The 12,077-nt window shown below is 45.0% G+C and overlaps 1 protein-coding gene across 1 annotated transcript; it reads left to right on the top strand.

Moving 5' to 3' along the window:
* The first annotated feature begins 972 nt into the window (after positions 1–972).
* On the top strand, positions 973–11,559 carry gpr139 (G protein-coupled receptor 139). The gene is made up of 2 exons (XM_029509141.1): positions 973–1,120; positions 10,568–11,559. Exons 1-2 carry the CDS (start codon positions 973–975, stop codon positions 11,557–11,559), a joined length of 1,140 nt encoding a protein of 379 aa, XP_029365001.1.
* Positions 11,560–12,077: the final 518 nt, after the last annotated feature.

Genomic DNA, 12,077 nt, shown 5'->3' with positions numbered 1-12,077 from the left:
TCAGCTTCTCTTCATCTGAGTGGTGAAAGCAACATTTTGCTTCAGTTGTAAACTCTGCTGTGACAGTTGTTTTATGCTTTTTGTATTGATTATTCCTCCGTTCATGGGGAACTGCAGCATTCTGTGTGTTTTCTTACATTTTGTATCCCGACCAACAAAATGATGAATAGTAAAAACTGGCAGATGACTCTATAAAGAAAATTAATGTCAGTAACAATTGGGCTGTTAAAACAAGCAGGGGTGTGTGTTAAAAAGGAATAATTGTGCTTTTCTGTGTCAGCCTTGTGCTCATTAGCACATTTCACAGAGTTCACACTGCATAGCTAATGAAATTGAGTCCCACCACCCCCCACCCCACCGACTCCTTCAGATACCTACCACACATGTCCAATCAGTATTAATACTGTATGTGAGATTCATGATATGCAAATATGCTTGTTGATGTTTTAGGATTTGCAGCCTGCCTCTTCCTCTCTTTCAGCTCTCTAGAATGCCCTTGCTCGCTGTCTCTCGTCTCTCCTCCCCGCTTTCCCTCCTTTCCTCCCTCCTCCTCCTTCTTCCTTCCCCTGCTGTGCTCTAGACTCTCTCTCATTCCCTTTCGCTCACACACTCAGGCAGCATCCTCCCCTCTCCACGTCTACCTTCACACTCACCTCTTCACGCCTCCCTCTCTGCTCCTCTCGCCTCCCTCCTTTCCGTCACATACTAACACACATCACCTCTCCCATCTCCCCCGTCCCTTGTCTCCCTTTTCATCCCCATTCTCTCCTCCTTCTATTCCTTTCATTTCCTTCCTCCTTCTAACACACTCAACATTGCTGTCTCGGGCAAACGCACTCGTATACACACTCATGCTGATTGGCACCCAAGGACAGAGCACAGTCTCTCCCAAACAGGCTACCAGGCAGTTTGCTCGTGTGGCCGGGCTTCTTGACACTGAGCTCAGCTGAGGAAGAGGACGAGGACAGGGCCATGGAACACAGCCACATCTTCCCTGTTTTCTCCCCAAATGGGAGCACCTGGAGCACGGGGGAGCACTCCTCTGATGTTGTACAGGGATGCCCTCTTGGACCGCTGCCTGTCATCTACTACAGCGTCCTGCTCTGTCTCGGCCTGCCGGGTAAGAAATCTGTTGTGTGCGCATCTATATCATGCATGTCTCTTTATGTTAATTTGCTCGTATTTCTGACCAGAGTCTGCACTGGTAAGACGGAGGAGTTACGCTTTGCATCTTGATTTGCTGTGCACTTGTCTGCAGCTCTGAGTGAGTGACTGTCTTGCACAGCTGCTCTTGAGTGTCACACTTTGCACACATACTGTTGATTTGTCATTCTGACCTTGTGGCAATCATTTGTGCATGAATGTGTTCTCTGTCTGTACTCCTTTGTGTCTGTCTGTTGTGACTCGAACATTTGTCTCTTTAGTAGGAATTATTCAAGCACCATTCAATAATAAAGAAACACAGCAACAGTACGTACAGAGCGTCGTTAAATTTCATTATAATCCACAGTTGTTTCCTAAAGAAAATTCGCAAAACAAGAAAGCACATCTTCATTTGTTCATCTAGAGTTGTTATAGATTTTATGAGCAATGACTCAGGTTTGACCTTAGGGGCCAATATGTCTTATATGGCCTCCATTGATGACCTGCATTAATAACACGTCCTTGTTGTGCCTTAACCATTGACTGATTAATCCTTTCACAGTCACTGTCACACCCATTTAGTTTCTCTGGTCCTACTGTGTGATCTATCTGCACAGCCCTACTCGCACACAGGGAAGCAAAGTGGTGCGAGTGTGCACACTGTACATGTCAGCCTCAGTCTATGCATTCAAAAAACAGAAAACCTGACGGTCAGAAGAAAGAGGAAAAGTGCTGATGCCTTATCAGAGTTTGGCGGTTCAAATGTGACTGTGAGATACACATCCAGCCTGCATGAGCCATCTTCACGGCACTATAGTCAATCTGTGGTCCAACAGTTTGCAAGAACATTCAGGGATTTTTTCCATTTCCCCTCCAGATTTGAAGCCTTGTGGAGATAATTTAACTTTAAGAAGAAATTAAACAGCATGATGGCTTCTGCTTTATCATTTCCTATCCTATTACACAAGGCAAATGTATTTCTTCAGCTCAGAAGCTCTTTCATTGAGAGTGAGATGTTATCAACAACCTAAGGTGTTCTGGTTAAAAGCAAATCTGCAGTGAAAAGCTTGCCTGGCATGCCAAGACTGCAGCTGCACCATAAATTAGCTGTCTTGTAAAAGTAAAAGTCTCTCCTTTTGATCAAATTTCACCTATTTATCTCTCATGGATGGCAGGTTGAGACTTGGATGGACTACCAATTGTCTGTGCTGTCATTTAAAGTTTTATTTGATTCTGCCGCTGAGTCGTCTTTACAAGCGTTGATCAAAGCTGTTTGTTTAATCAGCAAGAAACAATAACGTGCGGGTGTGCTACCATCTCAAAATAGTTGGCTGAATTAATGGCAGAGTTGAGCACAGCAGGCTGATACTTTGCAGCAGCAAGTTCAAATTATTCAATCATTATGACACAGTTCATTCCACTCAAGCTGAATCACGAATGTTTCAGTAGCAGTGTGACCTACAGCCCTGCACGTATTTAACACTCTGGACGGATCGGAGGCTGTTAGCTTGATTACCGATCGGTGTTTCCTGTGTACACAGCAGCACGGTTTTCACGTCGGTAGATTTGTGACACACTCTGACCTTTAGGCTGCAAATAGAGAACGGGTCATATCAAGAGCACGGCTTTGAGGGTGAAAAGCGAGATGACAGGAGGTGATGAGAAAAGGGATTACACAAGTCAAGTGGTTGGAAAAGATTACAGTGTGACCTTGCAAAATGATGAAGCGAAAGCTGTGCTCAATAACTGTTGACCAAGGAGGATGCTGGAGTAGAGGGAAGTGAAGGACACAAGACTGAAGAGGAAGAAGAGCCAGGTTGAGAGAGAAGAGATTAATAACAGCATTTTCATTGAGGTAGCACCTCTGAGCCTTGAGTGGTGGAGCCAGAGACGATGGAGGCGAGATGAACTGCCACGTTTTTAATTAATCGCTAATTTGCGCTTTCCCCCCTCTCTCCTCATTACGCCACACTGCTTGAGACAAGACAGACGTGTGCGGGCATAGCAAACTGGACAATGATCGCTCTTTGCCTCAGTCTTTCACATGCTGGGCTTAGAGAAATGAAGCCTGCTCCTTGTACAGTACACAAAGCCTTAAAGCTCTCACTGCTTCGATGCAAACTGTAGTGCTATTGGCTGAGGAGCAGCAGAACATGTGTGAACTTATCTAGGAGGGATTGAGGGCACATTTGAGATGAGATTCCTTGGACTGTATTTGGAAGTGGTCTGGTCCACATGTGATGCCCTCCATTTAAACTGTTTGAGCTAATTTTTGCACAAATGACAGCACAACAACAGGAAATATAGATTTTGTGGATGGAGTATACATTTTTATACATTTGTATTCCTTTTAGAGATACATTACAAATGGGACAAACATCTTGTTGGATTAGTTTGCCCGGAACACACAAAAGAAAATTCAGTATTGTCTTGAGTGCGTTGCAACCTCCTTCCAGTTGACAACAACAATGTGACTGGTTGTTGCAAATGTGCGCCATCTCTTTGTCCACCTAAAACAAATTCAAAAGGGATGTGAAAGCAAATGGATGGAGGAGGTGGCCAACAACAGTTGTTTGTGTCCTGGTTCCCACCAACACCAGCGATTTTGTCTCACCTTAAGTCATAAGAATCTAAACCTTAACATTTATTTGTAATCTTGAAATGCTTGGTTGTAATGATTTCAAAAGGCAAGACCAAATTATCGTAAATATATTTAGTCATTCCAGGTAAATTCCAGGTGGCGACACATTTTCCATCGGTTTTTTCTCGTGTGAAATATAAATGTTTACTGCTAAACGCATGTTGGGAAATGTGTTTTTCCTTTGTATGGTGTGAGGATCTCAGAGATCTCCCATCCACCCCTGCACACGCGTGTTGATGTATTGCCCAATATGTTGTTGTTTTCTCTCCACCTTCCCAGAAGCATTCCTCAGTTTGTGTGGCTCTTCAACAGTCATCAATGTGACTGGAGCACGTGGAAATTACAAAACATCTCCTCCCACTCCCACTTATCCACACACCCAAGTGGAGAAAGGTCAGGGATGTTCAGTATTAACAGCCATCTCGTGCATGTTGCAGTGTAGGCCAGATGTCGACCCTACTTAATGAAGAGATGGGGTCCATCGATTTTCAGTTTGGACTATTGATCTGTCAATCTGCACCAGCAACAAGGCATCTATAGTTGGATGGAGACTTGTTAATAGATACTATCACTCTAAAAGTGCAGTTTAAGTTTGGGGGGAATAAGCAGAATAAAGAGGAAAGGATGTGAAGGTTTGAGTGGAGAAAAGACAGAATATTCTGTGAATTCAAGGGAGGGAGGTTGAGACTCTGGTTTGTATCAAGCCTGCAGTTCGGGAAAAAGGAGGAAGAGTCGCGGGGAACATGTCAGTTTGTCATGGGGGAGACGAGCCAGAGAGAGCGGGAGGACAGAGGATCAGAGAGAGGAGAGAGCTGCTGTTGGAAGCAATAAATTAGAGATGCTGCTGATGCAGTGACAGAGCTGTCAACAAAGTGATGCCACTGCAGCCGAAAACCCAAATCGTGATTGTTTGCCTTCAATCCAATACATCGTTTGAGTGTTTTGTCCCCTGCCCCCCAATCCACTTTGCAAATGTGAGATTTCTCTTTTCATTACTCTGTCACCTTGCATGTTTTTTTTTTTTTTTTAACTGAAACCATTTGGAGGGAATCCAAAGGCGTGTAATAATTGTTTAAAAAGCATCTAAATATCTAATGCAGGTGTTGTCATGCAGTCGTTGATGTGAGGACAGTCCTCTCCACCAAACTTTGAGTCACTGCGGACTGTCCATAAAATGAATGGCTGTAAAGGTGAGCAGAGAGCAGAGCACTGCAGCAGCATCAATATCATTAACAGCCAGCAGTGCTTTTTCTCTTAATATGCCCAGTAAACTGAAATAATCTGTTACAATACACACCGCTTTCTCTCCCGTGCTCATTGCTTCTATTGCTCTGTTTTCTGAATTGTATCTTTCTGGCTCTCATGAGCTCCTCTACCCATTTCCCATTAATTCTCAGATCTCAAATTAAGCCTATGCTCACAATAAAATGATATTTCATTGATGTTTTCAGATTTGCATCCCACGACGAAGTCCATACCTTTTACATGCAAATGAATAGGGATGAAAAGGTTTTGCTACATGAGACAATCAGGGGGTTTCCCCCTCATTTTTTTTTTCCAGAATTCAAAACTCAAAAAAAAGAAAAAAAAAAATCTTTAATGCATGTTTTTATTGTAGCGAAGATCTGCTCCTGGTTTGTGTTTGAGGGAATTAAGGAATCGCCCTGCTTCATGTCCAGTCTGACACATAGAGAAGACAAAAGGGAAATGGTTGTCATCAGGAACAAAGTGCCTGTGACCTTTGAAGCAAGCTTTGATATTCACCCCCCTCTCCTCCTCTCCTCCTCTCCTCCCACCACCTCACTGCTGTCCCACATCTTTCTCTGTCTCATTCTGTCTTCCCATCTAGTCTGCCCCTCCATTCACACTGGACCACCTGACTCTCTTTTTTGACTACCTGTGACCTTCCTCTGACTACACTTCCTTTACCACTCCCACTCTTTTTTCTTATCCCTCTCCTCCTCTCCTAAGCCATCAAAGCCAGACCTCAATTTCCTCAAAATGATGGGAAAAAATGCTTAATTGCAACGGTCTCTTTCGTTTTCTGTTTCTGGCTGTAATTTCCTTTTTACAATGTTCTGTCTGTGCTATATGAGGCTCACGAGGAAGCACGATGGCTGGTGTGCGCGGAGGTGGCAGCATCTTATGTTTTGTCAGCGGGTTTCAGGGGTTAAGCTGCGCATTGTCGTTTGTCGGCAGCCCATCTGAACGTGTCCCTTCAATGGCGGGATGAGTCAGCCTCGTTACACACCTCAGGGAGCACGCTGTGCCTTCTCTTTTCCCTCTGAACAACGTCAATGGCCTTCTCCCTCGTTATATTGCACCAGCAGCATGGGGAGCAGAGACACAAAAGCACTCCCACACATATACCCCAGTGGGTTCAACCATGCAAACACACACAAACAGGAGACAAACAAACACACACCAGTTCATTATGTGTCCTCCAGGTCATTTGAATCCCCTCTCAGCTGGAGACACTTATTTTTCAATCCAGTGAGAGAAAGGAAAAGGAATTGAGGGGAATTGTGTCTCCCCCTGAATGTCCAGGTGTGAGATGCAGATGTCTCTCCGTGAGTGTGTGTGTTTTTTTTCTTTGTGTGCATCTCTGCAAATCGCCTGCCCCCATCCCGGCGCTGACGAACCCTGCATGTGCCACCTCATACCCGCAGAATGCCGAGCACATCTATTCGCCTCAAGCCTGCCCCCCTCTTCCCCACCCTCCTGGCCCCAGAGACAGTGTAAAGAGCAGGAGTCAATTGAAATGAATGGGCAAGCCAGTGCAAGCTGGCTGGAGCTAAATGGAAATGTCAAGCTTGCCACGGATCCCTTTTGTTTGTCTGCAGAAGGTCCCGTCTCAATGGGTAGTCCAATCACAATAATACCCAGGCACTGACAGTCAGCACCTCACTGTTTCCATTTCATGGCACTCCTCTAAGTTTAGCAGTATTTGAACAGGAGCGGAGGGAAAGTGAGAGACTCAACGGACAGAGCTACAATAGAAAATTCAAGGTGATGAATTGAAGTTGTCATCTGTCGTGCAGGATTTGGAATGGGTCTCCATTAGCAAATTTTTGAGCAAGAACCCGATTCACGTCCAAAAAGGCACTGATAAGATTCCCTCTCTGGTGTGAGCTGACAGGTGTTAATACTGTGCACACACTCACCTATTTGACAGGCTGCTTGATGGGAAATTACATGTACTGAGAGTCAGTGTAGCCAAAGATAACAGAGGTGTCTGGCAGTCATTTAAACAGACAGACCAGGCTTTTAATGCACGGTTACCTTTCATGGTTGTATGTGGATAAAGTAAGAAAGTAGTGAAAAGACATTTTTAATGACTACTTTTCCAATATTTTTTTGAATAATACAACTAAATAGTAAAAGATACCCATTAGAGTTTCCAAGACAATATCTTTGAATAGTTAATTTTGTCAGATCAGTGATGAAGAACACAAAAATCATCTTAAATAACAATAAAACTGTCATACTTCCATTTATGGCTGTGAAAAGTGACCAGCGCTCACATTTCAGAAGCTGAAGATACTTTTTAGCTGACTATCCAAACTGTTGCCAATTCATTCAGATGGCAAATCGGCAATTTGTTTCATCTTAAGGATTCCGTGGCACCTGTGCCAAGTATTTCTGATTACACTAAGAGAAAACAGAAAAAGAAAAAAAAAAACAAAAAAACATGTGTTTACTAGTAACCTGCAAAGTGTATTAACTTCCATTTTAACAGCATTTCTGGAACCATGTTGGACTGTTTCGCTTCGCTGTGAAAGGCTGGTGCCAACATTTCCCACAATGCCAATCGGACACAGTTTCTTGTCCGAGGTTCAGGTGTGCTACACCAGCAGCGGCTAATCTCATCTCAGGACTCAAGGCCAATAGCTGACTGGATGCGTTCTGAGTGACGACTGCAGAGCATCTGGTATTTCATGCAGAGACACCACACTGTTTTCGTGAGATGCATCACGTCTCTCACCATGCAGCTGGTCCACATGATCGAGAAGTTTGATATCTCCCCTGTTATGAAAACTAAAGAACTGGGAGTAAAGAATGAGGAACATATTACACCAAAATCCAATATGAAAGCAATTTAATTGCGCAGGTTACAAGTGCAAGTGAGACTGAGGGTGGGGGAGTGTGGTGCGGTCCAGCCCTGCTTGTATACATATATTGGCTTGTCAGGTCTTGTAAACTGCTTTGACATTTCATTTATGGTTATTGACAGATCATATGTTAATGAATTGGTTCATCACTAATGATTTTTCTGTTGCTGTGCATGTGTAAATGCACAGACATGTCTTGATGTGCGACTGTCTTTTGGTGTACATCCTCCAGTCTGGCAAGGACATCTTTAGTCATTATCTGGGGCCGGCTTTGTAATTTGTAATCAGCTGATAGTGGCTGAGGCTGTGAAGTGCGATGTGGCAGACTCCAAGCTGCCATACCTAATCCAATCCCAGATCTATTACTGCAGACGGAGACAGGACCACAGAACGCACAGACACACACATTGTATGCCAACACACAGAGACAGTGACGGCTGCTAAGTGCATTGATGTCTCAGTGATGCTGTGAAGCGAATCAGTGTCAGAGGACTCTTTGTCTGGAGGAACAGATTGGACACGGCCTAAAGCCACACCAGCATTCATTCATTCATTCATCTTCTACCGCTTTATCTGTTTCTGGGTCACATTGCTCACATTGGGAGAGGGCGGGGTACACCCTGGACAGGTCACCAGTCCATCACAGGGCCAACACACAGAGACAGACAGAGACAAACAACCACTCAGTCACGCTCAGACCGGCAGACAAGTTAGAGTCACCAATTAACCCAAACATGATGTCTTTGGACGGTGGGAGGAGACCGGAGTACAGGAAGAAACCTGCTCAGGCACAGGGAGAACATGTAAGCTCCGCACAGAAAGGCCCCAGACCAGGAACCGAACCCGCAACCTTCTTATTGTGGGGCAACAGCACTAACCACTATGGTTCCCCACAGCACCAGCATATGCACCAGCATATTATATGTATATTTTGTTATCCTATCATTTACGATTCTAGAAAAACAAGTGCTGTAAGACAAGCTAGTTTTGGAATTACTGCCTGTCACACCTAAACATTGTACAACAATTTATTATAATGCGAGCGATGTTATATCATTTAGTTATGATTTAATTTTTTTTTCCATGACAATTGGGAGAAAAAAGCAGTATGGTCTTAAAATTCAAGTACTAGGGATGACTCTTCTTCAAACCGGGATAATGTCAATATAAACCTGTGCTTACCGGTTTGACAGAGTAATGTGGGGTCCCGAGGTAACAAATGGCTTTAAATGGTAGGTCATCGATCACAAAGATCAAAGAGGCCTTTAACACAGAGCAAAAGCTGATGTTTTAAACAAGACAGGGGTCATGGCAGTCTCATTATTCGCAGTGACATTTGGTAAAAAGTAGAGTTTTCATTTGTCATTAAATCCTCTTTTCATGGAGCAAGATACAACATGAATATCAATATTTGGAGCATTTTCTTATTATTTCCTCTAATGATGCCACTTTAATTGGATTGAACTGATCTGATTCCATACTTTGTTTGAATCCATTGGCACTGTAGGCAAAGCCAGTGTCTTGCTTGCTCTTGACCTGACCGTGTTCATATCCTGTTGACACAGTTGTTTACGGTGATGCCAATAACCAGCGAATAGTATGCACACGTGGTGACGGGGGGGAAATGGGGAGCAGAGTTTGACAAGTGAGAAAGAAAGACTCGCAATGAGATTGCTCAATTCAGTTGGTGAACTGCCGTCCCAAGTGAGCAGCAGAAAGCCGCGCTCCTCCTGACTAATGCAGACACACAGGTCATGCTTCACCAGAAACAGCAGTGGAGTAAATTACATCTAGATCCTTCTGTTCTTAGAAAATAAAAAAATAATACTTCTTCCCCTCTTGTGCTGAAAGTGAATAAACCCAAAGTGGAGAGGATAACATTTCATTTGTTGTTTGTACGGAGGAGAAGGCATGTTGGGGATATGAAGTAGAAATTTAACGCAGACAGGGGCAGGCAAGGGGCAGACAGAGGGATGGTGTGCCGTTTGTGCTTAGTTTTTTTCGAACTGATTTGGTGGCAGAAAGGTGGCGGCCGTAGTGAATTCTGCATATTGCCAAGGCTGGGATGCTGGATGTTGCCCTCGTGTTTTGTTGTGGGTCTACTCTTTATTAGAGATAATAAGGTGGCCAAAGGCAGAGGCAGGTGCTGCTTGAATTACACAGCAGGTGTAAATGAGCGTGGGGGGGAATTGAGCAATAGGCAGGGAAAGGATTACTGAATGGAAGCGCTGGGTGAATGTGGTAAATACTGGCCAGGAGATGATAACAGATTGTAATAATATTTTTTGCATACAAGGGGTTTAAACTGAAGGTTTGGCTACAAAGATTTTACCCATTGTGTTCTCAGACCTGGTTGGTATCATGACTTCTCCACTGATGGTCCTGAAAAAAAAAAAGATTTCGCCTGTGTTTGTTCTCGGTGTCTACTGCATCACTACGGCTCACAAATGTATCTTTGTTGCTGTCTGCTGGCTGGGTGAACGTTGCCACTTTTCAATTGACTGCCCACTAACACTTTATTTCTCTCCCCCCCCTCCTGCCCTAACCCTTTCCTTTTCCAATATCATCTTACATTTTTTCCTTTTCCATCATTCCACAATTTCTTCTGCCGCTCCACTTTCAACCATCTCCATACTTCCTTCCTCACTTTCCTTCCTCCTCCTCCTCCCAGCCAACATCCTGACAGTGGTCATCCTGTCCCAGCTGGTGCTGCGTCGTCAGAAGTCCTCCTACAATTATCTCCTGGCCCTGGCAGCTGCAGACATCTTAGTCCTACTCCTGATTGTTTTTGTCGACTTTATTTTGGAGGATTTCATTCTGGCAACGCCACTTCCTCCATCCTTAAACAGTGCTGTGCAAGTCCTAGAGTTTTCCTCCATTCACACGTCCATCTGGATCACAGTGCCTCTCACCATTGATCGTTATATTGCTGTCTGCCATCCGCTACGCTACCACACCGTCTCTTACCCAGCCCGCACGCGGAGAGTGATATTCGCCGTGTACATTGGGTGCTTGCTCTCTGCAGCTCCCTATTATTGGTGGCCTGAGTTGTGGCACAGCCTGCCGGTGATGGGCAGCAGCAGCAGTGGTGGTGGAGGAGGAGGAGAGAGCAGGAGAACCGTGGCCCAGCATGTCCTGGTGTGGGCCCATTGTGCTACCATCTACCTCCTCCCCTGCACTGTCTTCTTCTCCCTCAACGCCGTCATTGTGCGCAAGTTACGTAGACGTCGCAGCTGTTTCCGTCTCCGAGGCTACTCTACCGGCAAAACCACCGCCATTCTCCTCGCCATTACCTCCATTTTTGCAGTTTTGTGGGCACCACGCACCCTCATGATCCTCTACCACTTTTACTCTCCTCCTCCAGCTTCACAAGGGGCCGGCCGTCTGCTTCACATGCTCACTGACCTGGCAAACATGCTCGCATTGCTCAACACTGGCGTCAACTTTTTCCTCTACTGTTTCATCAGCAAGCGTTTCCGGGGCATGGCGGCCAATGTGCTGCGTGCGCTGGTCCACTGCCGGAAGCAGCCTCCGCCGTTCTATGCCAGCCACAATTTCTCCATCACAAGCAGCCCCTGGATCTCACCAGCCAACTCCCACTGCATCAAGATGTTTGTGTACCAGTACGACAAAAACGGGAAGCCCATCTGTATTTCCTCTTGAATCTTCAGCCACCAGCAGCTGCTCTCACCCACCATCCTGAGGTGGTCGGGGGCAGTTATTTGGGTTTTGTCTCCGTGGCAACCAGCTTTGCCCGCATGGGACTCTTTGAGGTTTTAAAAATGTCAACATGCCCGGAGAGCACTGAGGTGACAGCCTTGCTAGCTTTGAGCTGTAACAAAGTGACGGGCTAGCAACATGCGAAAGCAAACAGCAGATGTGTGCCTGGCAGGCCTCTCATTTCAATAAAGTATCCACAAGGCAGCAACCAGCATCAAAAAGATGTTGATTGGTTCCTCCATGCAAAAAACGTAAACAAATGAAAATACAGCTACTGTAAGTGACTGACTGCAGCCTGAGTGAGCGACTGATGAAAGGTTATCACCACCATCTGTCACCGACTTTTAGGAGCCGCCATTTGTAACAGCGCTGGAGTATAAACTTACCACTAGATGAATCCTCAGTGAAGCATTAAGCCTCGGTTTCTGTACACACACGCCCTCAGTTGTAAACTGCCACCA

Source organism: Echeneis naucrates, chromosome 8 (assembly GCF_900963305.1).
Source record: "Echeneis naucrates chromosome 8, fEcheNa1.1, whole genome shotgun sequence".
NCBI lineage: Eukaryota > Metazoa > Chordata > Actinopteri > Carangiformes > Echeneidae > Echeneis > Echeneis naucrates.
Note: the sequence above shows the minus strand (reverse complement) of the source record. Positions and strands in the feature narration are given on the sequence as shown.

Coding starts and splice junctions, on each gene's coding strand:
- gpr139 (XM_029509141.1), top strand. CDS start 973: ATGGAACACAGCCACATCTTCCCTGTTTTCTCCCCAAATGGGAGCACC. Junction 1,121..10,567: donor GCTCTGTCTCGGCCTGCCGG/GTAAGAAATCTG, acceptor TCCTCCTCCCAG/CCAACATCCTGACAGTGGTC.